This window comes from Peromyscus leucopus, chromosome 13, assembly GCF_004664715.2.
Source record: "Peromyscus leucopus breed LL Stock chromosome 13, UCI_PerLeu_2.1, whole genome shotgun sequence".
Classification (NCBI taxonomy): Eukaryota; Metazoa; Chordata; class Mammalia; order Rodentia; family Cricetidae; genus Peromyscus; species Peromyscus leucopus.
Genome location: NC_051074.1, coordinates 56758558 through 56785884, shown reverse-complemented (window position 1 = coordinate 56785884; position 27327 = coordinate 56758558). Strand labels below are relative to the sequence as shown.

Here is a 27327-nt window from a genome sequence, read left to right as displayed (position 1 = left end):
GGAAACAGTAAAAATAATTTTGTATGAGTTAGATTATGTGCTTAGTGGCCTCATTACTTCTAAAAACTTCTTTAGAAAGTCTCACATAGAGTATAGGTCATTATAATTATAGCTCGAAGGTTAAATATCACAAGAAGAAAGATGTTCTGCCTTTAAAAAAAAAGACAAAACTCCATTTGATTTCCTACCAAATTTGTCATTTATATACCCTAAATTACTACCTAAATACTACCTAAATGACCTACTCATTACCCCTTTTTCTACTGTGTTTTTTAAAATCTGTATTGGTGTTTTGCCTGTGTGTATGTGAGAGTGGAACTGAAGTTACAGATAGTTGTGAGCTGCCACGTGGATACTGGGAATTGAACCTGGGTCCTTTGAAAGAGCAGACAGTGCTCTTAACCACATCTCCCTGCTCCCACTACATCATTTAAAGAGCTCTCAATGGAGACTGGAAAGATGACTCAGTGGTTAAGACCACTTAATGGCCAGGCGGTGGTGGCGCACGCCTTTGATCCCAGCACTCGGGAGGCAGAGGCAGGTGGATCTATGTGAGTTTGAAGCCAGAGTGAGATCTACAGAGTGAGATCCAGGACAGGCTCCAAAGCTAGTTTAGAAAAAACTGAAAAAAAGGAAAAAAAGAAAAAAAAGAAAAGACCACTTACTGCTCTTGTAGGGGGACCCAGGTTAGGTTCCCAGGACCCATGTGTGAGCTCACAACCACCTGTAATTCAGTTCCTGGGTATCTGTGACACTGGCTTCCAAGAGCCCCTCCACACATATGGTTTGTATAAATTAGGCACATACACATGAAAATAATTTTTAAAAAATCCAAAACTCTTGGTGCTGGAGAGATTGCTCAGTAGTCAAGAGCACTTGCTGCTCTTGCAGAGGACCTGGGTTCAGTTTCCAGCACCCACATGTCGCAACAGTCTGAAAGTACGGTTCCAGGGGATTGGATGCTGTCTTCTGACCTCAGGGTATCCGGCATCTCAGGAGGTGGAGGCAGGGAGAAACTGTCTCAAAACAGATTAATAGGGCAGGTGAGATGACTCACTGGGTAAAGGCACTTGTCATCGAGCCTGCCTGGTGGTGGTGGAAGTAGAGACTGACTCCCACAGATTGTCCTCTGACCTCCACATACCCATGGTACATTAGTAAATGGGAAAAATGTAAAGATCCCCAACAGTTTTCTTTGCTCATTCATAAGAAGCAAAACTCATCTCTAATCATGATGTTGTAGCAGTCCAGTCACATCTTCAGGTCCTTGTAGCAAGAATCTTACAAAGTTCTTACCAATAAAATCAAACCTGAGGCCAGTTATTGGGGTGAACTGGAAGATCAGAGAACGAGAACAAGCCACAGCTACCTCACCTCGCCACATCCTCAGCTGGTCTTGTTTCCTCAGACTGGAAGCTTCTGTGTCCTCATCCAGAATGGCTCTCAGCTGAACTGTGCTGCTCGAAAGCCTGAAGCTTAACCAGCTAAAAGCTTAACCAGCCAAATGCTTCTAGTTTCTGGTCCTTACGCCTTATATACCTTTCTGCTTTCTACCACCACTCCCTGGGATTAAAGGCTCGCTTTCTTGAGATTAAAGACTTTCTTGAGATGCTTGGCTATATCCTTGAACAGATGGATTTCTGCCTCTGGAATGCTAGGATTAAAGGCGTGTGCTATCACTGCCTATCTTAAGTATCTAATGGCTTTTCTGTTCTCTGGCCCCAGATAAGTTTATTAAGGTACACAATATTTTGGGGAACACACTACCACCACATCCTGCTTTTTTTTGGGGGGGTGGGTAAGGGTCTCACTGTAGCCTAGGCTGTCTTCAAACTTGATACACAGCTGAGGAGGATCTTGAGCTTCTGATCCTCCTGACTCTACCTCCAGGGTACTAGGTTTACATGTGTATACCATCATGCCTGACTGTGATGACTGTTTTTGTCTTGATATTAAGAATAGTGGTTTTATTGATTGCAGATAAATTTCTTATATTAATTACATAGTATTAATATAATAAACTTTAAGAATTAGTAACAAATGACTTTGTGGCTTACCAAGAATAATCAATGTTTTGGTAGCATATTTAATGAGTATTAAATCCTGGGGTTGGAGAGCTGGCTTAGAGGTTAAGAGTTGCTGTTCTTGCAGATGATCAGAGTGCAGTTTCCAGGACCCACATCAGGTAGCTCAACCACCTGTTGTAACTCCAGTTCCGGGGAACCTGATACTTTCTTCAGCCCCCTCAGTCACTGTCCTAACTATAGTTACTGTTGCAATGATGAAACACGTATTCAGAAGTGGGGGAGGAAAGGGTTTATTTGGCTTATGCTTCCATATCTGTAGTACGTCACCGAAGAAGAAGAAGGAAATCAGGACAGGAACTGAATCAGGGCAGGAACCTGGAGGCAGGAGCTGATGCAGAGGCCATGGAGGGGAGCTGCTTTCATAAGGCTTGCTCCTAATGGCTTGCTCAGCCTGCTTTCTTACAGAACCCAGGACCACCAGCCCAAGGGTGGCACCACCCACAATGGGCTGGGCCCTCCCCATCAATCACTGATTAAGAAAATACCCTACAAATTTGCTGACAACCTGATCTTATGGAGGCATTTTCTCAATTGAGGCTTCTTCTCTGAAGACTCTAGGGTATATCAAGTTGAGGTAAAACTAGCCATCACATACTGTATTAGTCAAGGTTTTCCAAAGAACAGACTGGTAGAATGAACATATATAGATATATATTTAAATAGGGATGCATTAGAATGCTATAGGCTGTGGTCGTGTACTCTAGAATGGCCTTACATGTGCAAGCATTCTACCACTGAATGCATGCCCAGCTTATTTTACTGCTGTCACTGATGTAGTCACTTGGGCAGCATTTTAGTCCTTCAAGAGCTTTTCCTTCCATTCGTGATAGGGCTCCGACCAGCACAGGAGGCCTGACATCTAGTCTGCCTCAGCTTTCTCAAAAGATTTCCTCAGGAAACTCAGTAATTTCTAGCTTTTGATTTAAAAGTGATGGACTGTTGACTCCTCTTTTACTTGAATAGTTAGAGGCTATTATTAATTGTTCCATTTTAATATTGTTATCTTTTAGGGACCTGAGGAGAGGGAGATATAGGGGAATGGCTGGCCAATGAAATATTCAGAACATAAAACATTTGTTAATTTTAGTTGCCATCTTATATGAGCATAATTCATTGTGTCTCCCCAAACAATTAAAATAGTAACACCAAAAGATCATTGATCACAGGTCAGTGCAACAGACATAATAATGAAAAAATTTGAAATATGAGACTATGAAAACAGGATGCAGAGACAAGACGTAAAGTATATAACTACTGTTAGAGAAAGGATGCCAATACACTGTGAGGCTAGCCACATTCACTTGTTAGAACAGCAGCAGCAGCAGCAGCAATAAACCCACTGAAAAGTGTAATAATGTAAAGTACAATAAAATGAGTTATTCAGAATGTGTGTATTTAGGAATATATATGAATATACATGTATGTATATAACAACAATTAGTTAAAAAAAGAAGCCATGAAATTGAAAGAGATCAAGGAGGGGCATATGGGAGGGCTTAGAGGGTGGAAAGGGATTGGGGAAATTATAATATCAAAAAATAAAAAATAAATGTGTTATAAGTATGTTGGTGGAGGGAGTGATTTGGAAAGAATTGTTATGTGTTATGTGGAATTTGAAGTGGTTCAGGATTAGTTGCATTTATTTGGGAACATCAGAACTTAAGATCATTAGGATGAGGTGGGGAAAAAAAATGTGAGAAAATTTCAGTCATCTTGTGCTTATATTAGAGTCTCTTGAGAGGCTGGGGTAGATGGGATGACTTGATTGCCAGACCAGTTTGGGCAACACAGTGAGAACCCGTTCCCTTCCCCGAAACCACCATAATACAAGAGGCTTAAATAGGAATTCAAGTCCAATGTTTTGGCACATGCCTATAATTCCATCACTAAGAAGGCCAAGAATTGATGTTTGAACTAGCCTTGGTGGTGCATGCCTTTAATTCCAGCACTCAGAAGGCAGAGGCAGACTGATCTCTGTGAATTGGAGGCCAGGGCAGCCAGAGCTACATAGTCTCAAAAAAACCAAAAATATTAGACATATTTAGCATCCAGTAAAATTTAAGTAACCATAAGATTTCTTTCTTTATAGTATATTCAGCAGAATATAAGGGCAGACTGCTCCAATATTGACAAAATTCTTGAACCACCTGAAGGCCAAGATGAAGGTGTATGGAAGTATGAACATTTAAGGTAGGTCTTTATGAAATTTCAGAATAGTACTAACAGTTCTAGTAAGAATATACTAATAAGTACCTCCTAATGATAATTATGAGTCAAATTAAATTTGGGTAAATCAGAATGCCAGGTTTTACAGCTTTTGTGTCTTTTGGTTATTTTGAAAAGAGGTCTTATGTAGTAGGTCAGGCTTTCAATTCCTGATCCACCTGTCTCCACCTCCTAAATGCTGGGGTTGAGATAAGCATTATCAGAGCTAGCGTTGATCTCAAGCTCTCAGTTCTCCTGCCTCAGCCTCCTGAGAACTAGACTAACAAGCGTGCAATTGATTAGAAAATACTGTTCACTGGGTAGGCGTCTCCATGACAGGTAAGGTGACCTGCTGACGTCCCACGCGACCCAAGTCAGAAGCTCATTTTTTTTTTTTTAAAAAAAGGGGGACCTGTAGGGCCCTGGCCCCTGTTTTGGGTAACTGTTGCCTTGCTTGGGGACCTTGACCTTGATATCCTCCCTATGCTAATTCCTTGCCAGGTTTCACCCTCCTGAATGCTTAAGGGAAGTTCCTTGTCTGTGTATCCTGAATAATGGGCGTTAACAGCTTAGATGCAAGATTGTAAAACATCAGTAGTGAACTTCTGCCCTCCGGGATCCTCCCATTGTGTTCTAAGCCTGTATTTAAGACCTCCTCCCCCCTTCAAGAAATGACATTAGGCATTTAAAATTTATATATATATATATATATATATATATATATATATATTTGAATGAATACTGCCAATGTAATATATGAATACCACAAATGTGATTAATATCATGAGTGTAATTAATGAATATCATGAGTGTAATTTAAAAAATAAATAAATAAATAAATAAATAAATAAATAAATAAAAGAAAATACTGTTCATTCTGACTTAGTCATAAGTTGATTCAAATCTCTGATAGCTCCTACTGAATCTTTGGGATTAGGAGACAAAGTGCCCCTTTGAAAGGCTGGATCCCATGGCAGGATGTGTGGATTTTAGCTCTGGATTGTCTGTTCACTGTATAGCTGTACCAGGCTTTTTCTTTTAGGTCACCAACCAGCTCCCAAGTCATGACATGGAGACTTCTTATGTTATGAATGCTCATTTCTTCCTAGCTCTTATAACTTAACCTGTTTCTTTTTATCTACGTTTTTTCTTGGGGTTTTTACCTTTCTTCTGTATGTCCTACTCCATGAGTAGATAGGCTGGCGCCTGCCTGGCTAGCTGGCCTCAGACATCTTTTTCTCCCTTGTTCTCTCTCCTTTCCCTACCTCGCTCCTGAATTTCTCCTCCTCCTTATCTCTGCCCACCAGCCCCACCTATCCCTCTCCTGCATAGATACTGGCTCTTCAGCTTTTTATTAGACCAATCAGGTGCCTTAGGCAGGCAAGGTGAAACAAATGCAACCCATCTTTACATAACTAACACATGCAGAACAAACAAATAGAACACCTTTACATTGTTAACAAAGGCAGAAGAAACAAGTGTAACACATATTCACATAGTTAAAGTACTATTCCACACAAAACAATTGTAACATGTCTGCACAGTTAAAATACTATTCCACAACATGTAGCTCTGTAGTAGATGAACTTGAAGTTGCCATGTTATAACTGCAGCACTCACTGTCAGATGAGTTAGTTGGATAGGTAAGCCATTGCTTATCATCGCCAGCCTTTATTACTTCTCTGTGAACAGTCACTCAGAATTGCATAAAATAGTTTACTGACCTGGAGCAATGGAGGTGGCAGGTGATTCAGAAATAGTTCCTCTGTTGTGGTGGTACTCCAGCATGTGGAAAGGAAGTAGATCACAGGAAAATGAAAGTTTATCCTTTGCCTTTTGTTTTCTTCTGTGCTGGCAAAGCCAGGTTTCTGTGAGTTTGAGGCCAGCTGGGACTACATAGTAGGAATCTATCTCAGCAAAGCAGTAAATGAAAGTGTACTTAAATAAATAGTGTCTTTAGTTAATTAGTTTCATATGTGTCCTTTTCCTTTTTATTTCTTTCTGGTACCTGTTTCATCTCCTAAACATAAGGCTTTTTTTAGTACTGTATTTTTGGGGGAACCAAGGTGTTTCTGTTTGATGAGGAAACAGGGTTATCTACCTTGATATAGTGGAATACATATCACTAGGTAGGATTTTTATCTTTTTTTTGTTGTTGTTGCTGTTTTCAAGACAGGGTTTCTCTGTGTAGTCTTGACTGTCCTGGATCACACTCTGTAGACCAGGCCAGCCTTGAATTTACATAGATCCCCCTGCCTCTGCCTCCCAGTGCTGAGAATAAAGGTGTGCGCCACCGTGCACCCCCCCCTCGCCCTAGGTAGGATTTTTAGAGTGAACCCATTCAATATTTTAACAACTGTAAAATAAATTTATTTTTATTGCAAAGGGTTGTCTTATATCACATGTCTGTCTAAAACTGTATGGCAGTCATTATAATTTCCTTTATTTTCACTCTATTAAAAATATTGAGAATTGGGCATAGTTGGCACATCATTAGTCCCAGAACTTGGGAAGTGAAGACAGGAGATGAAGAGCTCAAGCTCATCCTCAGCTATATCGAGTTTAAGGGCTATATGAGACGATCTCAAAAAACATTGTTTTTTAAAAAGAGTACTTATTGGATTTCAGGCATTGTATAGACCTTATAATTTTTAGTTTCAGAGAAAAGAATATCATGAAAAAAAAATCCCCAAATTCTAAGAAAAGTTAGGAAATTACATGGGCTATGATCCTAGCATATTTTAATTTGTTCATGTAAGCAGTGTCTTTTTGGAGAAGGTAATGAAATGGAGAATTTAAATTTTTGTACACTGTGTCAGATAGCTCTTGAAGCTCCTCTGCTCTTTTTGTGTTTGTTGTGCTGGGAGTTGAACTGAGGGCCTCGCACACACTAGGGTCACTAGTGCTCTACCTCTGAGTTATTGTCTCAGACCAGGTTTCATTCTTGCTGGGGCCACTGGACTGTTTATTTTCTCTGTAGTGGTGTATGTTCCCTTGTGGGTGTACACACACACACACACACACACACACACACACGGAACCATCTATTGTTGTTACCTTTTTTTGCATGTGTGTTGTGCATTCATGTGTGTATGCCTGTTTGCATGTTTATGTGTATTTGAGTTTGGATATGCATATTCATGTGGAGAGCTGAAGTTGATATCAAGAATTTCTCTCCACCTTCTTTGTTGAGGCCGAGTCTCTCAATTGGACCTTGCTCAGGGGATCCCCTTTGTCGTCCACCTTCTGAGTGCTAGAAGTGCACGTGGGCTGCCGTGCTCCCCTGGTATTTACTCATGCAATTTTGGGGATTGCAACTCAGGTCTTCACACTTCATAGCAGGCACTTTGCTCGTATTTATTTACATACTCATAAATAAAAATAAATGGGTTTTTTTTTTGTTGTTGTTGTTGTTGTTTTTTAAGAAAAAGTGTAAGGCTGGGCAGCGGTGGCACACACGTTTAATCCCAGCACTCAGGAGGCAGAGCCAGGTAGATCTCTGTGAGTTTGAGACCAGCCTGGTCTACGGAGTAAGTTCCAGAACAGGCACCAAAACTACACGGAGAAACCCAGTCTTGAAAAAAAAAAGTGTACGATTGTAGTTAGGACAAGCTGGTGGTGGACCTTGAGGTGCCTGCTTATTGTCCCAGCACTTGGGAGCTTGATGCAGGAAGACTGATTTTCAGGCTACTCCAGACTATAGAGCAAAACTTTATCTCAAACAAAACAAAGGTCTGGAGAGAGGGCTCAGCTGTTACGAGCATTGACTGCTCTTTCACAGGGCCCCGGTTTGATTCCCAGCACCCACATGGCAGCTCACAACTGTAACTTCAGTTCCAGGGGACCTGACACCCTCACACAGACATGCATACAGGCAGAACACCAATGTACATAAAATAAATAACTAATGTAGGGGCTGGAGAGATGGCTCAGTGGTTAAGAGCACTGGCTTTTCTTCCAGAGGTCATGTCAATTCCCAGCACCCACATGGTGGCCCACAATCATCTGTAGTGGGAGCTGATGCCTTCTTCTGGCATAAAGTTGTACATGCAGACAGAGCACTCATAACATAAACTAAGTAAATAATCTTTAAAAAAATAAATAATTCATTTAAAAAATCAAAACAAAATAAAACAAGGAAACTGTATGTATGTATAAAGATTCACTTTTGGTTTTCTGTGTAGTCCAGGCTGTCCTGGAACTCACTTTGTAGGCCAGGGTAGCCTAAAACTCAGGTATCCACCTGCCTCTGCCTTCTGAGTACAGAGATTAAAGGTGTAGTGTAGCTGGAAATTTTCCTGTGTCCTGCCTGGTCCTGCAGCCACTCAGACCCAAATAAACACACAGAGGCTTATATTATTTTCAAACTATATGGCCTCATGGCTCAGGCTTCTCACTACCTAGCTCTTACATCTTAAATTAACCCATTTCTTATTTTATTTTTATCTTTTTCAGTTTTTTGAGAAAAGGTTTCTAGTTTTGGTGCCTGTCCTGGATCTCATTCTGTAGACCAGGCTGGCCTCAAACTCACAGAGATCCTCCTAGCTCTGTCTCCCGAGAGCTGGGACTAAAGATGTGCCTCACCATTTCTATAAATCTATACTTTGCCACGTGGCTTGTGGCTTACTGGTACTTTACATCTTGCTTCTTATGGCTGCGGCTGGCAGCTTCTCTTCTGTCCTGCCCTTCTCTCTAGTTGGAATGTCCCGCCTAACCTTATTCTGCCTCACCACTGGCCAAACAGCTTTATTTATCAACCAATCAGAGCAACACACATTCACAGCATACAGAACGACATTCTACAGCAGTGTGGAATACTGAAATTAAAGGCGTGGACCGTCATGTCTGGCTAAGTTTAAAAATTTTAGTTTAAGCCCAGTGGTGGTAACTCATGCCTTTAATTCCAGCACTCAGCAGAGGCAGGAGAATCTCTGAGTTTGAGGCTAGTCTGGTCTACAGAGCGAGTTCCAGGATAGCCAGGGCAACGCAGGGAAACCCTCTCTAAAAAACAAACAAATGAAAAAGCCCAAAAACAAAAAAAGAAATTTTAGTTTGCAGAAATGTTTAGTCTTTTTGTGTGTGTAACTGTATATAAAAATAAATACATTTTTTACATAAATGAAACTTCTTTCATGTCTCATCACGCATATCAACAACTTACTACCTTCCAGTTGTTAGTCATGGTCAGAAGTTTTCTCATGTGTACACAGTTAATGTGAGTGTCTTTGTAACAGAACTGTGCACAGTGCTGACAATTGCATTACAGTAGATTGAATCTCAGAGGACTGACTGCTCAAAAAGTACATGCTTTCCTAGAATCTTGGTGAAATTTCTAAGCTACTTTCCAAAAAAATTAAACCAATTCCTAGAGGGTAACCAGCTTGGCAGCCTTATGAAATAAAACAAGAAAATAAACAAAGCCTGGATAATAAATGTGATTTTTGCATTTTTAGGCAATTCTGTCTTGAACTAAATGGACTTGCTGTCAAACTTCAGGTAATTTTTGTTGTTGTTAGAACTATAGTTTCAAGTTCTGATTTTTGAAAGTAATTTCGTATGCTTAGATTTACCCAAAGTTTCTAATTATTTTTTTACCTTTTATATAGAAATGTAGTAACCCAAATGACAAATCCTTTCATTATTCTACATATTAAACAATACAATTATTTTTAACAGAGTGAATGCCATCCAGATACGTGTACTCAAATGACAGCAACTGAACAGTGGATTTTTCTTTGTGCAGCTCATAAAACTCCAAAAGAGGTGAGGATTGGGAGGTTTTAGTACCTGGTCACTTGACACCACCTTTCTGGGCCTGAGGTGAGGCCAGAGCTCTCAGAAGGGAGCATTTGGTGAAGCAAGTCTGCTTACATGGCGTCTGAGAACAGAGAGTAAGGGGCCAGGGTCCCAGCATTCCCTTCAAGGACGCTGCCCCATGGCTGCTTCCTCCATCTAGGCCCCACCTCCAAAGTTTCTACCACTCCCCTGAGAGACCATATGGGAACCAAACCTTCAACCGATGAGCCTTTGGGGGACATTTCATATCCATATTGGGACAGAGACATTGTAGAATATAGTGGACATAGTTGTATAATTTTATGAGTATATATAACACTGCTGAATTTAATATGTGTATGCAGGTGTGTACGTGTGTCTGTGGAAACTAGAGGATGCTATAACCCTACTTCTACGAGGCAGGGTCTCTTGAACCTGGAGCTAGGCTGGCAACCAGCAAGCCCCAGAGATCCTCTTTCTCTTCCCTCCCCCCCCCTCCCCGCCCCACTTCTCTCCCCCTTGCCCCCCAAACAATACTTAGGTTCTAGGTGTCTGGTCATGTTGGCATTTTACGTGGGTGCTTGGGATTCGAACTCAGGTCCTCATACTTACACTTAGCCACTGATCATTTCCCCAGACATCCAGAACTACTGACCGTAATTAAAAAATATATTTATTCATTTGTGTGTGTGTGTATATGTGTGTGCCTGTCTGGAGATCAGACTTCTCTCTGTATGTTAACTATAACCCATGTAAGTTACTGATCATTCAAAGCCTCTGGTTCTCCAGTTCTGCTGAGCACTAGAGTAGATAATCCAGTGTTCTTCTGTTCCTAAATGTGTTCATTAGGTTCAGTGTTGGGAATGAAATTGGGAAAGTAGTTAATTTGTCTTCTAGAAGCCTGACAATATAATTCACCAATAACCAAGTCTTTTTTTTTAAATTTTTTTAATTTTTATTTTTTTAGACAGAAACTGCTTTTTCTGTGTATCCTAGCCTTGGCTGTCCTGGAACTTACTCTGTAGACCAGGCTGGCCTCGAACACACAGAGATCTGCCTGCCTCTGCCTCCCAAGTGCTGTATTTCATAGTCATTCTGAAATCAGAAGGGGCTTTTTCTTTTTTGGTTTTTCAAGGCAGGGTTTCTCTGTGTAGCAGCCCTGGCTGTCCTGGAGGAGAGGTAGGAGACAATAGAGTGTAAGCAGGTGTAGTGGAGGGCGTTCACAGAGGCTGAAAGCGTGAGAGCCCAGGCCCAGTAAATGGCTTAATACCTTGATGAGAGACAGTGGGAACTGGAGGCTTGAATTTGGTGAGAAGAAACGGAACACTGGAAATTCATCTCTGAGGGGCATTTTCTTACCTGCTCCCTTCCTGCTGTTTCTGTGATTCCTGGCTGCCATGAGGTGATGGTCCTCTCTACGCAGTCTTCCCACCATAGTGAGCTAGAAGCAACCCTCCTTTATATTGCTTCTTCAGGAATTTGGTTACAATAGGAAGGAAGCTAGAATATAGACCTAATAAAAGAGGAGACCTCTTTGTTAATGCATTAAAATTGTCTCTTTTCTAGTGTCCTGCTATAGATTACACAAGACACACGCTTGATGGTGCTGCATGTCTTCTGAATAGCAATAAATATTTTCCCAGCAGGTAATCAAAACTTTTAAACATGATATTCAGCTTTTGGGGTTTCGTTCACAAGATTGATGTTTGAAAATAGTGTTTTGGTTATAATTTTTTATAAGTGTAAGTTGACTTGCTCCGATTATTCGAGTTTGCAGTGAAGGTTGTGGTTAAATGTCAGACCTTGTTTCCCAGGGCTCAGAGAGCAGTCTAGTCAGTGCTGGTCCCTGCTGCTGCTGCTGCTGCGTGCTGTTCCTTCTCCAGGCCTCTGCACCAGTGGTTGGATGAACTCTGAGAGATCAAGAGCAGACTTTCTTAAGCGAGGCTGCTTGTTTTTGCTTATTTTTGCCTGTAGCAGTTTTAAGCAAAGTTGTTAAATATATTTAATTACACATAATAATGGACATATTATGACATACAAGTATAGCATATGTTTTATTATATACGTAATATATTTTGATGCTCTTCACTCCATGCCCCTCTCTTTTCTCGTCCCTTTTTTCCCCAACCATCCCCCCTCTCTTTCCTTGCTTTCTTCTCCCTCTCTCCTCATTTCTCTCCCTCTCCCTCTGTGGCCCCTGCCCCCCCTCCTGTGTGTCCCCCAGAGAGTTTCATTAGGGATGTGGAGGAGTGTGTTTACAAGAGCATGTGCACTTTACCCTAGTGTGTTCTCCTCCCCAACAACAGTCAACAGAGTGGATGGGTTCTCAGGGAGGCGTGGGGCTTCCCTCCTCCATTACGACAGGGAGCCACAGAGCTGTGAGTTCGAGAGTGCATCGCCCACCGCACGCCTGGAGTCAGTCAGCATCTGCACCTCTCCTCCTTCCTCTGACTTGTATTACTACTTCCCCTCCACCACAGTCCCTGAGCTTTGAGGGGGCGGTGAGAGAGGCACCACTTATGACTGTGCAGTCAGCAGTCATTTCTTCTCAGTGTTCTGACCACTGTGAGTCTCTAGTTACTCCTGAGTCCTGCAAAACCAGATTTGGCAGTATAAACGGTTATTTAGAAGGCAACTTGACAGGCATATCATATCATGTCTTGTTTTGTAGATTTTTCTAAGATCTGGGGGGAAACTGTGCATGTATTGTGTTACTGGTGAGGTTATGAGTTCTCCCTTCCCCCACTTTTTAAAAACTGAAAATGGATTTTTTTCTCCCATGGTTTATGAGTTCTTAAAAAAATTATTGTTTTTGAAACTTGAGTCCCACTCTATAGCCTTGGGTGGCATCCAACTCACTCTGTAGATCAGGCTGACCTTGAACTCACAGATCCTCCTGCTTCTTTCTCCCCAGTCCTGGGACTAAAGACATGTGCAACCATACCCAGCATGACTGGTGTTTTGAGACAGGGTTTGTGTAGCCCAGGCTAGCCTTGAACTAGCCTAAGCTGTTCTTGGTTCATCCTGCCAATTCTTGTAAGGACTGGGGGTTACAAGTGTCTGCACCATGCCTGGCTCATGCTTGGTCTTTTATTCTACTAAGGAATTGGGTATTTGTTACAAAGTAGACGGAATTCGAGTTTTTTTCCCCCTTTAAAATATGATTAGCTGCAAAAACCTCATCTAAAATATGTGGGAGTAAAAAAACACAGAAAACATCTGATTTTTCTCTATCATATTTTAAAAGTGAATTAGAAATATGCATATTTTGATTTTTAAAAATACAAAGGAAGCAAAAGCAGGTTCTATGGATAAAATAATGAGTCCTCTTAGTAGTTTCAATTACCTGCATTAGACAAAATATTAATAGTGTAGTGTAAAATATTTTTTAAAGTCTGGTTGTTTTGGGTTTGTTTTAGTAAGGTTTGAGGTATCAATGATGCGTTTTAAGTGCATTATCCTTTAACAACATTTCAGAAGTGTAACCCTGCGTTTAACTGAGGTGCTGTGGCTGAGTGGAGAGGGCACTGGCCAGGACCAAGGAGCGGCCCGCTCTTCCCACTTACAGCGCTGTAGCCTTGGTCCAGACACTCTTCCCTCTGGGTATTGGTCTCCACACGTGGGAATTGAGAAGATTGGACTATATATGTCTAACGTTTTATTCAGCCTGTGAACTTCTGGTTTCTCTTCTCTTTTTAGGGTTAGCATAAAAGAATCATCTGTAGCAAAACTAGGGTCAGTGTGCCGTAGGATTTATAGAATATTTTCACATGCCTATTTTCATCACCGGCAGATATTTGATGAATATGAAGTAAGTATAAATCTTAGCTTGCTTTACATTGCTGCAATAAAGATCATGACCAAAAGCAACTTGAATAGGAAAAGGTTTAGTTCTTCTTACAACTCTTGGGTTACATTTCATCCCTGAGGGAACTCACGGGGGTGGGGGTGGGGTAGGAGGAGTACTGGAGCAGAGGCCATGGAGGAACACGGCTTATTGTCTTGCTCCTCATGGCTTGCTCTGCCTGCTTTCTTTCTCTTTATTTATTTCTTTTGGTTTGAGACAGGGTTTCACTGTGTAGCCTTGGATGTGCTGGAACTCTCTCTGTAGACCAGGCTGGCCTCAAACTCACAAAGATCTGCCTGCCTCTGTCTCCTGAGCGCTAAGATCAAAGGTGTGCCCCACCATGCCTTACCCTGCTTGTTTTGTTGTTTTGGGACTAGATATAGCCTTGACTGACATGGAGCTCGTTATGTAGGCCAGGATGGCTTTGAATTCTTAGAAATCCCAAGTTCTGGGATTTGTGCACATAAATCAAGAAAAAAAAAATATATATATACATACACATGCCCCACAGACCTGCCTATAGGCTAATCTGGTGGGGCATTTTCTTAGTTGAGGTTCCCTCTTCAAAAATGACCCTAGCTTGGGTCAAGTTGACCGAAAACTAACCAGCACAGTATGTCAGTAATTATCTTAATACATTCTTGTCAAGATGATGATAGTGTGTTGGTACTGTTTCTAGCCTTTTGTTTTTTGATAGTAAAATGTCTTTTTTCTTTTTCTTTCTACAGAATGAAACATTTTTATGTCATCGGTTTACTAAATTTGTGATGAAATATAATTTGATGTCAAAGGATAACCTGATTGTACCAATTTTAGAAGAGGAAGTTCAGAATTCAGTTTCTGGAGAAAGTGAAGCATGAAGGGAGTCGTGTAGAACAATGTACTGATCACATAATTAACAATTATGTACTGTATATATCTATCATTTTAGACACGTCAATCATGTATCCATAGTATAGCTTATTTGTTTAGGATAGGTTTTTGTATGCTATGTGTTGCCTTTTAAAATGGGAAATACATTTTAAGTTATTCATGAGCTGTATATTCACTGGTGTGGCACTCATGGTTTTTAAATAAGTTTAGTATTATCTGTTTATAATGCTTGTTAATAAAAGAATTTACAGTTTGGTAAAATTGCTGCTAAACAATCATTGGATCACAATCCTTTCAAATCTATGAGTGAGCTTGGGTTTCACACAAGCCATTTACTAAAGAGATATTTTCTTTAGTTTCACCCTGTAAGTTTTGATATTTTAGAAAATTCAGTAGTATTCCATCTGTACTGCTAACTTTTCCAAAATGAGATAAAAGTGTTTAAAAGGTCTATTTATAATTTTTGATATGCATAACCAATTATGTATATGTTCAGAGAAATGCAAGGAGGTGTTAGTAATACTTAAATAATCTCACTCTGCTACATAAAGTATATTCTAGGTCAGTGTACTTGGAAACATTATCTTTTTTTGTGACAGTAGATTGTCGAATAGCTGGTGATGATGATAAGGCACATACAGGATGTTCCCATGGACACCTGCCCCTGGTGATAATAAGGCACATACATGATGTTCCCATGGATACCTACCCCTTCTTGTTTCCCTTGGTCCTTTGCCTAAACTATATTAGTCAAGACATTTATTTACCAACCTATGGTTAGTGGTGGCTTCTCCCTATTTATATTCGTATTAATTGCTTACAGAGCATACCTCATACTAGCAAGTGACGCTACACTACAGGAAGTCTGTACTGCAGAGGCTCCTGCCTACCTTTGTTTTGGGAAATTGTTGTAACTACTTAGAAAATAGTCCTGAATATAGTTTGGTTCTTCCTGTTAGTAATATTAATCTTTTCATCTAACTCTAGGCAGCATTAAATACATATGGAAAAGAGTGTATTTATTTTATTCTCCCTCCAGAAGCTTATTGTTTGAACTATATGCACATATAAGATTATTTACAATAATTCACAGGTTCCAGTGGTGTTGATGAATTGTCATACTTTTTGATTTCTTCTGTCTTAAAAATTTAAGTGCAGATTTAGTGCAACGTATTTGGTGAAGTTCTCCTAACATGCTGGGGTCTCAGTGCCACGCTGTGATGGCAGTAAGACGGGATGGGACTGTGCCTCAGTTGGGACAGTTGGAGCCAGCCATCTCTACTGACTTGACAACGAGGAACTTCTTTTTTTAAGTTATTTTCAAATGAAATTGAAAAATGCATTCATCTTGTTTGTTTTTCTAGTTATTTGAAGAAATGGTTTATATTATGAGACAAGTGTGCACAGAACAGTGTGGGAAATGACAGCATACTGAGAGTGTACAGTTGATGCCTGTCCCAGCCTGCCCTGTGCCTGCAGTCACGGTCACCACTGCACCGTAGTCTGCAACTGTCCTTGAAGTTTTATGTTCACAGTGACTAGAACATCGACTGAAATCAGGTGTTTATATTACTGTTACCATAACCACTGGGGTTAGTAATTTTTAAAAAAACGGGGTAAATATCTGAGAGACTGGATAAGGTCATAAATTATATGTAGCAATGTTGCTGTTCTCCAGTTGGGAGCCTCATAGTGATTTCTGTCACTTGACTATTTCTCAGTGAACATTTAAGGTAGTGACTGGGCTGTAGATCTGACTGAGTAATTGGAACACTTTGTGAATATATGGCTTAGTGTTAACAGGAAAATAAAGTATGGTTTTTTTCCTACTCATTCCCTACTACTCCCTGTAGTGTGTTTTGAAACTGATCATAAAAGAAAAAATAATCTCCAAAAGCGTCAGTTTGTAGTCTTGCTTTTGTGTTCATTTGGACACTCACTATTGTTGCATTGTTGATTGTTACAGTAGGTAAGATCTCAGGGAAACAGCTGTGTTTTGATACTGTTTGCATAATTTTGAAAATGCACATGTACATGAGTAGTATTTTTAAAGTGGCTAGATCCAGAGTGGTGGGGCCCGTTTTTAATCCCAGCATTTGGGTGGCAGAGGCAGGTAGGTTTCTGAGCTTAAGGTCAGCCTGGGTTACATGAGATCCTGTCTCAAAAATACAGGTCTGGAGAGGTGGCTGCTTTCCCAGAGGACCTGGGTTCAGTTCCCAGCACCCACATGGCAGCTTACAACTGTCTCTAACTCCAGTTCCAGGGGATCCGATGCCCTCACACAGGTGACCTGTAGGGAAACATCAATGCAAATAAATAAATCGTTAAAAACAAGAATACAGGGCTGGTAGGATAGCTGAGCTGGTAAAAGTGATTGCTGCCAAGCCTGATGACCTGTTGGGTTCCCAGAACCCGGGTGTATGAAGGAGAGATCCAGCTCCTGCAAGTTGTCCTCAAACCTCAGTGCTTGCCATGGTGTACGTGCACCTATATCCCCCCAACGCAAGTTTTTAAAAAGTAAATGATTAATGAAGCTAAGTAAATGTCAGAAAGAAAAGAAAAATTAGGATGGGAGGGGAGGCGGAGGAGATGGCTCAGTGGGTATAGGATCTTCTGCCGGCCTCATGGCCTCGATTCAGTCCCCGGAAGCCACTTGTTAGGCAGTAGGAGAAAACGGACTCCTGTGGGTTGTTCTCCACCTTCTACAGACGTTGGCATGGGCTAGCCCCAAAATAAATGAAAGGAAATGTAAACTTTTGAAAAGATTATTGAGGAGATAGCTGAGTTGATAAAATACTTACCACGCCTTGCAACCGTGAGGACGGGCGTTGGGTCCCCAGCACACATGGTATGCTTGCAGTCCTCTAGTGGAGGAGGCAGAACAGACACAGCATGGGCTTGCTGGCAGGTGACGCCTACAAACAGCACCCCCCCCACACACACACACACACTGAAGTGCTGCTGAGGAACATTACCGAGATGTCCTCTGGCCTTCATGTGCACACACAGGGTTATCAAGCCTGGCTCTGGCAAACATGGATCTTACAAAGAAGTACAAAGTCACGGTTACGTGTGCAAGGGAAGTCAGGCTCGTTGTGTTTTAACGATCTATGTAGAGATCCCGAAGGTTGGATTCTCCTGCTGGGTATGATGGCTCAATGCCTCTAATCTCGAAACTTGAGAAGCTGAGGCAGGAATGTAGCTGAAAATCCAAGTCCAACCTGGGCTATATATAGTGTGCTCTAGGCCAGCCCGGCTTACAGAGTGAGAAAAGAAGCTTTGTATATTCTTTTTATATAGACCATATTGATGGGGCAGGAGAGAGTTAAGAAAAAACACTTGTTCTTGAAGAGGACCCAAATTGATTCCCAGCACCCATTTAGCTCAAAAGCATCCAGAGTTCCAGTTCTGAGGGGTCTGAGCCCTCTTCCAGTCTGCACACACGGCGCACATACATACATGCAGGCAAAACAGGATAAGAAAGACAACTCACCCTCCCTCCTCTGGGAAAGCCGCTCGTTTAACCATTAGTGTTCCCATGAGCAGCACACACTTGGGTGTGTCCATTTTGTTTTAACTGGCTAGAACAGTTTCTTGGTTAAATTATTTGGGGGGGGGGGGGTGGAGTTGGAGAATGATTTCACGTAGCCCAGGCTGGCCTTGAGTTCCTTTCGTCTGCCCTCCACCTCCCACGTGCTGGGATTGTATGACAGCACTATTTAGCAATTCCATGTTTCTCTCTTTCTCCTATTCTCAGTTCAGTTCTCTCTCTCTCTCTCTCTCTCTCTCTCTCTCTCTCTCTCTCTCTCTCACTCTCTCTCACTCTCTCTCACTCTCTCTCTCCCTCTCTCCCCCTCTCCCTCTCCTTCCCTCCCTCCCTTTTTCCCTCCCTCCCTCTCTTTTTTTTTTGAAATGGTCTCTAGCCCTGGCAGTCTTGGAACTTGCTATTTAGACCACACTGGCTTTGAACTTACAGAGATCTGTCTGCCTCTGCCTCCAAGTGCTGGGATGAGAGGCTTACACCACCACGCCCAGCTTTGTCAGTTAAATTCTTAGTGACTTAACATTTTAATGTCTAAATAGAAGTAGAAATCCATGATTGTATTGCTATTGACTGTTGTCACATACACAGCTGCTCCTGTTTTGCTTTCTGACCCAAAGTTAGCATGCCTAGTCTGCATTGTAACCCAGCCAGATGCAGGTCTGAACTCCAGCCTGGTCCGTGGGCATTCCCAGACACTGAGAGCAACATTTAAGTTACTTCCCAAAATGGTGAAAGAAATCGGCCCCATCCTGCAAACTGTCAGAGGAGCTTGATAACTTGGCTCTCAAGCTGTAGACAGACCTCAGTGGGGCATCCATTCTTTCTTGACGTCTGTGCAGAGGACTGACTGCATGCAGTCTCTTTCCATAAGAAATGCTGTGGACTGGTGGGTGGTGGTGGTTTTTGCTTTGTTTTTTTCCTCTTTACTTTGTGGGGCCTGCCACCCAGCTCCCGGATAATCACACAGAGACTTACTCTTTTTTATGAATGCCTGGCCTTAGCTTGACTTGTTTCTAGTAAGCTTTTCTTAAATTATAGCATCTACCTTTTGCCTCTGGGCCTTTACCTTTTCTATTTCTGTATATCTTTCTTTACTTCTTATTCTGTGGCTTGCTGTGTAGCTGGGTGGCTGGCCCCTGGCCTCCTCCTCCCCGCCCCCCATCTTCTCTCCCCAGATTTCTCCTCCTACTTAGCGTCTCTGCCTACCAGCCCTGCCTATTCTTTCTCCTGCCTAGCTATTGGCCATTCAGCTCTTTATTAGACCAGTTAGGTGTTTTAGACAGGCTCAGTAACACAGCTTCACAGAGTTTAACAAATGCAACAAAAAAGAATGCAACACATCTTTGCATCATTAAACAAATGTTCCAGAGCATAAAAAAAATGTAACAAGTCTTCAACTAATATTCCACAACAGGTGGGCCTGGCATTGTGGAATCCCAACTGACCCCAGCTCAGAACAGTTTGGGCATTCCCAGTTCAGTGAGAAGAAACACTTAAACTTTGAAGTCTACAACGTGATGATTGTAGGTGCATTGTAGGTTAGCAGACCTCCAGAGCATATTCATCTCATGTGTCTGGAACTTTGTCTATTGATGAGTAACTGCACAGTTCCCCTTCTCTGGCTCTTGGTAACTGCTGTCCTGCTCAGAGTCTATCAAGTTTTAGATACCTCATACCAGAGCGAGGTGTCTTGTAGACAGAAGTTTCTGTCCTTCCAGCAACTCCCAAACACCCAGCAGCCACTTCCCAAATGACCACACAGAGGCTTACATTAATTATAAATGCTTGGCCGTAGCTCAGCCTTATTACTAACTAGCTCTTACACTTTACCCATAATTCTTATCTAGTGACTTGTTACCTTTTCTCAGTGCAGCATTCTCATCTTGCTTCCTCTGCATCTGGCTGGTGACTCCTGACTCTGCCCTTCCTCTTCCCAGCATTCTTAGTTTGGTCACCCCACCTATACTTCCTGCCTGGCTACAGCGTTTTATTAAACGGATTTGAGTGACAGAGCTTTACAGTGTACAAGAGGATGACTCCACAGCAGTGTCTCATTTAGTGAAACCATGCAGCATTTGGGACTAGTTCATTTCAGCCAACATTGCCTCCTTCAGGCTCATCCATGTTACTGTACACTGGGGAACCCCCTTTTCCCTTTAGTCCCCCCCACACACTTTATTTTTATGTGTATGGGTATTTCGTGTGCCTGTGTGGGCCAGAAGAGGGTGCCCAATCCCTTGGCCTGGAGTTAGGGGTGGTTGTTAGAAACCGTGTGAATGTGTGAACACAACCCAGTCTTCTAGAAGAGCAGAGTTCCCTTAACTCCTGAGCCATCTCTTCAGTCCTTCTCTTCAAGATCTTCATTTCAGGTTTTCTTTCCCCCTAAGATTTATTTACTTATTTATTTATTTATTTTTATGTGCATTGGGGTTTTGCCTGCATGATGTCTGTGTAAGGATGCCAGATCCCCTGGAACTGGAGTTACAGACAGTTGTGAACCGTCATGGGGGTGCTGAGAATTGAACCTGGGTCCTTTAGAAGAGCAACCAGTGCTCTTAACTACTGAGCCATCTCTCCAGTCCTCATTTCAGTTATTTTATTTTATTTTACAAAAGTGCCAGAGTGGGAATGTTGAGTCCTGTGGCTCTTCTAATTTTTTTAAAATGTTTTTTGAGACAGAGTTGCTCTATGTAACCCTGGCTGTCCTAGAACTCACTTTGTAGACCAGACTGGCCCTTCTGCCTTCTGAGTGCTAGGATTCCACCATACCTGGCTCTATTTTTAACTTTTGAGGCATCTCCATACTGTTTTCATAGATACTAGAGTGTCTGGGCAGAGACTCCAATGTCTCCACATCATCTCCATTCTGGGGACAGCAGCCACCCCGGCAAGTGTGAGGGTGCATTTCCCTGATGACACTGAACGATTTTTCACATACCTGTTGGTTGTTTCTATGTTGTTTTTGGATAAATTCTATTCAACTCCTTAGTTTATTAAAGAAAAAAAAACATTGGGTTATAGACAAATGTTTATTTATCTATTTTGGAGATTAACCTTTTATCAGCTGTGTGGGTTTGCCAATATTTTTTTTGCCATTCTGTGGGTTGTCTTTATCTTCCTTTGCTGTGCAGAAGTCTTTCTTTAAAAAATAAAAGTTTTTGTGGGGCTAGAGAACTGACTCAGAACACTGATTGCTTTTTGAGAGGACCTGGGTTTGATTCCCAGCACCCACATGATGACTCAACTATCCATAGCTGCAGTTCCAGGGAACCCAACACCCTCTTCTGGACTGGGTGGGCACCAGGCATGCACGTGGGGCACAGAAACACATGTCGACAAAACACCCAAATACACACAAAATAAGTCTTTAAACAAAAGGTGCTAGTTTGTGTGTGTGAATGGATGCGTGCCACGGTGCACTCGGGCAGTTCAGAAACAACTTTTGGGAGTGGTTCCCTCCCACCGTGAGGCTCCCGGGGTTAGAACTCAGGTCACCAGGCTTGGCAGCAAGCACCATTACTGACTGAATTCCCAGATTTACCTATTTGGGAGGAACTGAACCTAAAACAGAAGTCAGTTCTGGGAGTGGAGGCTCACTCCTGTAGTCCAGCTGCTTGGGAGTCTGGGAGTCTGAGACTAGCTTTAGCAGCGTGGGGAGACTTCACCTTGTCTCAGAAACAAAACAAAACAAAACAAAAAACCTGAACAGGCATTCATTTGTGTGTTGGTAACTTTCAGTGTAGCTAAAAGGGCTTAGTTCGGCTGGTATTCAGTAATCCTAATGGCAGGGTAAGAAAACTCTGTGTGTGTGTGTGTGTGTGTGTTCAGTGAATTTTTCTCTCTTTTTCCTTTGTTTTTTGTTTTTTGGAGACAGGATTTCTCTGTGTCACTCTAGCTGTTCAGGATCTCACTCTGTAAACCAGGCTGGTCTCGAACTTCCAGAGATCCGCCTGCCTCTGCCTCTTGCCTGCTGGGATTAAAGGCATGAGCCACCATTTCCTGAATGCACAGAACCCTGATTCAATCCCAGCACCATGTAAATTGGGAAGTTAGAATAACCTCAGCATTCAGGAAGTAGGTCACAAGGACCAACGGTTCAAAGTCATCATCATCTAGGCCAGCCTGGGCTACAGGAGACACCATCCCAAAAAAATGAAATAAAAATACAGGTGGTGGTTCATGCCTCAGCCCCTTCAGCCTCCCTCTTCTCATCGTTGTGAAAATTATTTTATTTATTCATCTGCTTATTATTTGAGACAGGGCCACGCTGTGTCTGTAGCCCTGGCTGGACTGGAACTCCCTGTGTAGACCAAGTTGCCCTGCACGGGCAGCAGAGCTGGATCTGCAGATCCCTGCAAGGCATGGACATGAACTCGGAGGGGTTCCACACTGAGAATGCAGGGTCTGACCTCACCTCTCTCAGGAGTGCAAAGACAAATCAAGGCGGTCTCAAATCTTAAACAGACCCAGCTAATTTGCATTTCTACCAGATCCTGCAATCCCAACAGGAAACAACATGATCCTCCAGTTGGACCCCGTGTGTTCCTTGAGGCCAAAGTATAACATTGGGTCACTCTGAGTCAGGAGTAGGTGAGAGTTTGGCGGCCGCGGCGGTCGGTCCAGCAGAGTGAAGTGCGCTAGGGTGTCCAGGGTGTCCGGGACTTCCAAAGCTCCAGATTTGCTTCCAGGGCCTATCTGAATCGTACTGTGATTTTGGCTGATTATAAACAGCTCCATTCTCTTGCTTACAATTCTAAATTAAAAATAGTCCAGTCCTCAACTGGCGGTGGTCCCATCTGCCTTTAGCTCACACTGGCTGGTTTCTAACGATGCCAGAAGCTTCACAATGTAGCCATTCTTCTCCGAGCTTCCTACACAGGCAAGCCCTGACTGGGTGATTCCTTAAGTTGGACCCAAATGTGCTTCTGAGTCAGAGCTGGGCATGGAAGTTGTTCATCACTTGGCCTTCTGTTTATGCCTCAAGTGATTTCATATGAAGATGAAGCCTCAGTTCACTGCCCCAAAGAAATCCAGTCTGTAATGGTCCGGATCCGACCGAGGGAATGAATCAGCCATTGTAATTTCAGTGCGGGAGCATAGTATTCCGTGAATGATTTCTCACGGTAGAAGCTTTTCCCTCAGTAAGAACATATTTGCATCCATCAGGATAGGTAAATGAATGCAAAACACCTTAAAGACCACATTTGTGGCTTCAGAACCAAATCTGAAAATAAGTGTCAGAAAGCAGCTAATGCAAACGACCCGGCAGTCTTGAAGCCACAGCTGTGACTCACGGGGGAGAAATAGGACAGGATGCCTGTGACTTCCAAAGGATACAGGAGGGTCAGGTGTGATGGTGAGTGCCTCTTATCCCTGCACTGGAGAACAAAGCGGAAGGCCCTCAAGTTCAAGTCAGTGGGGCCCTTTTTTAAAAAAGAACAGTGACTCAGTGGCTGGAGGCACCTATGGCCAACCTGGTGACCTGAGTTCAATCCCTAGATTCTTAGGATGGAAGGAGACAACTCCAGTGACTTATCTTCTGACTCCCATGCACACGCATGTGCACACATGCACGCGCACACTCCCGAAATAATAAAGTTATTAAAAAGCAAGAAGAAGAAGAAGAAGGGCTAGAGAGATGGCTCAAAGGGTTTAGGAATGTCTGCTTCTCTTCCAGAGGGAGATTCCAGTGAGCACTTCAGGTGACTCACATCCACCCGCCACGCCAGCTCCGGGGGTCTGATGCCTTCCTCTGGACTCTGGGTGCCTGTGCTCACATGTGCACACAACCCCACCCCACCATCCCAAGAAGAACATGTATTTATTTACTTATTGCATGTGGAGGGAGGGCATACACATGCCATGGGCGCACATGTAGAGGTCAGAGGTTAACTTGCAAGAGTCGATTCTTTCTTCCGTGTGAGTCTTGGGGATTGAACTCAGGCCATCAGGCTTGGTGGCAAGTGCCTTTACCCACCGAGTCATGAGTCCTCTGATTCCTGCCTCTCTCCTTCCCTCCCTCCAAGTCTTGTTGATTTTGAACTAGAGGCATCCGAGTCATCTTTCCAGCCCCCCACAACCTCCCCCCATCAGATTAGTTACTTTTGGCCATAAAGTTAAGATGTTTCACTGAATGGCTTGTAAGTTGTATTTTACAGTGGTAGCTTATGTTGGTATCTCGTGCCAAGAAACAAAGAAGCTGTAATTCTCGGCAATAATCTGTAATAAAGCCTTTTCAGGGCTGGGGCCGTAGCTCAAGGCAGTATTTACCTAGCGTGAGCAATGCCCTGGGTTAGGTCCTTCTCTCCACAGAAAGCCCATGTTGGAATCCCAGCACGCAAGAGGATTGTGTCTGAGGCCAGCCTGGGCTACCTAGTGAGACCCTGCCTTGATCAACAAAACAAAGGTGTTTTCCAGCCTGGTGCTGCGTTTGCCTGGAGGGCCTCTAGTTCTGTCTGCTCAGAAAGCTGAGAAGGAAGACGGTGAGTTAAGCAGCAATGCTGGGAGACCCTGACTCAAGTCAAGGGTTTCCATGGATGTCTTCACAGCTTGACTACTGAGAAGTCAATGAAGATCTTCCTACAGTGTTTTGTTTGTTTTTAGAAAGGTCTTACTATGTAACTCTGGCTGTCCTGGAGCTCCATGTATAGAGCAGGCTGGCCTTAATCTCATAGAGATCCACTTGCCTCAGCCTCCTGAGTGCTGGGATTAATGCCTGGTGTTTTGGGTTTTGTTTTTTTGAAGACAGTCCCCCACTGCAGCCCAGGTTGCCTTGAATCTGAGGCAATCCTTCCTTAACCTCTCAAGTACTGGATTGCAGGCTAGCACCACCACACCTGGCTTAATACTGTATTTATGTGTGGTTATTTTGTATAATTGAACACAGTTAAATATGTTAATACAATATGATTTCAAGTCATTAACAGTGATTGGAGGAGTCGGGAGGTGTTTTTCCTTTGTTCTTCCTTTCTTCCCTTCCTCTAACCCCCCATTCCCCTCCTCCCCTTTTCCTCTTCTTTTTCTGAGCGAGGTCTCTGCTGTGTAGCCTAGGCCGGCTTTGAACATCAGAACTTCCTGCCTCACCACCAGGGCACAAGGGGTATAGGCATTTGCCTGGCTGAAGAGGTTCTTCAAGCGCTGTTTTAGAGCAGTGGTTCTCAACCTTCCTAATGCTGTCATCCTTTAACACGGTCCCTCATGTGGTGACCCCGGCCATAAAATTATTTTTGTTGCTACTTCATAACTGTAATTTTCCTACTGTTATAAATCGTAATATAAACATCTGTGTTTTCCGATGCTCTTTGGGGGGTCACGACCCACAGGTTGAGAATCACTGCTTTAGAGTGGGGGGGGGACATTCAGTCGTTAGAAATTGGTCTGGGAATTTTGCATGGAATGAACAGGGTTTGCTGCTTCTGAATAAGATGTCAACTTTTAGGGCAGGGGAGAGACTGAGTCATTATTTTAACTGAATACCAGTTCTCAGATATGGAGACACCATGGTAAGAAGGTGTCAGTCCAGAAGGCAACAGGACAGTGGGATGTTGATAACTCTGCAAGTTCTTTTATTGTACAGGATTGTTTTAGCTATCCTGGGTTTTTTGTTTTTCCACATGAAGTTGAGTATTGTTCTTTCAAGGTCTGTGAAGAATTGTGTTGCCATTTTGATGGGGATTGCATTGAATCTGTAGATTGCTTTTGGTAAGACTGCCATTTTTACTATGTTAATCCTACCTATCCAAGAGCATGGATGATCTTTCCATCTTCTGATATCTTCTTCAATTTCTTTCTTCAAAGTTTTAAAGTTCTTGTCATACAGGTCTTTCAATTGCTTGTTAGAGTTATATTATTTGAGCTATTGTGAAGGGTGTTGATTCCCTGATTTCTTTCTCAGCCCATTTATCGTTTGTATATATGAAAGCTACTGTTTTTTTTTTGTTGTTTGTTTGTTTTTTAAATACGTAGTCATTTGACTAAAGGTGTTTATCGGCTGTAGGAGTTCCCTGGTAGATTTTTTTTGGTTGCTTATGTATACTACCATATCATCTGTGAATACGTCGACTTTTTCCTTTCCAATTTCTGTTCCCTTGATCTTCTTTAGTTGTCTTATTGCTCTAGCTAGAACTTCAAATAATACATTGAATAGCTGTGGAGAGAGTGGACAGCTTTGTCTTGTTCCTGATTTTAGTGGAACTGCTTTGAGTTTCTCTCCATTTAATTTGGTATTGGCTGTCAGCTTGCTGTATATTGCTTTTCTTGTTTAGGTATGTTCCCTGTATCCCTGATCTCTCCAACACCTTTATCATGAAAGGGTGTTGGAATTTGTCAAAGGATTTTTCAGCATCTAATGAGATGATCATGTGGCTTTTTTTCTTTCAGTTTGTTTATATGGTGGATTACATGGACAGATTTTTGTATGTTAAACCATCTCTGGTGGCTCACATCTTTAATCCCAGCACTAGAGAGGCAGAAGTAGGTGGATCTCTGTGAGTTTGAAACCAGCCTGGTCTACATAGTGAGTTCTAGGTCAGCCAGGGCTACATAGTGAGACTCTGTCACAAAACAAAAACAACCAAGCAAACAAAAAAAGAATTGAGCTGGAGAGATGGCTTATCAGTTAAGAATACTGGCTACTCTTCCACAGGATCCAGGTTCAATTCCCAGCACCCACATGGCAGCTCACAAATGTCTGTGACTCCAGTTCCAAAGGATCTGGCACCCTTGCACAGACATACATGCAGACAAAAATGTCAATGCACATAAAAATAAATTTAAGAGGTTGGGGATTTAGCTCAGTGGTAAGAGTGCTTGCCTAGCAAGCGCAAGGACCTGGGTTCAGTCCTCAGCTCTGGGAAAATAAAAATAAATAAATAAATAAATAAATGAATAAATGAATAAATAAATAAATAAATAAATAAATAAATAAATAAATAAATAAATTTAAGCCGGGTGGTGGTGGCACACATCCTTAATCCCAGCACTCGGGAGGCAGAGGC

The 27327-nt window shown here is 42.4% G+C and overlaps 1 protein-coding gene across 3 annotated transcripts in view; it reads left to right on the top strand.

Annotated features, from left to right (window-relative positions):
* The window catches only part of LOC114704811 (MOB-like protein phocein), a 28709-nt gene extending 12089 nt beyond the window's left edge, over positions 1-16620 (top strand). For 2 of the 3 annotated variants that reach the window (XM_037210408.1, XM_028886283.2), the window contains 6 exons: positions 4177-4277; positions 9746-9788; positions 9969-10055; positions 11634-11713; positions 13767-13878; positions 14643-16620. In XM_037210408.1, coding sequence (XP_037066303.1) covers positions 4177-4277; positions 9746-9788; positions 9969-10055; positions 11634-11713; positions 13767-13878; positions 14643-14774 — 555 coding nt within the window. In that variant the 3' untranslated portion in view covers positions 14775-16620. The remainder of the gene's footprint in view (positions 1-4176; positions 4278-9745; positions 9789-9968; positions 10056-11633; positions 11714-13766; positions 13879-14642) is intronic. The other variant, XM_028886291.2, reaches the window with a different exon arrangement.
* Positions 16621-27327: the final 10707 nt, after the last annotated feature.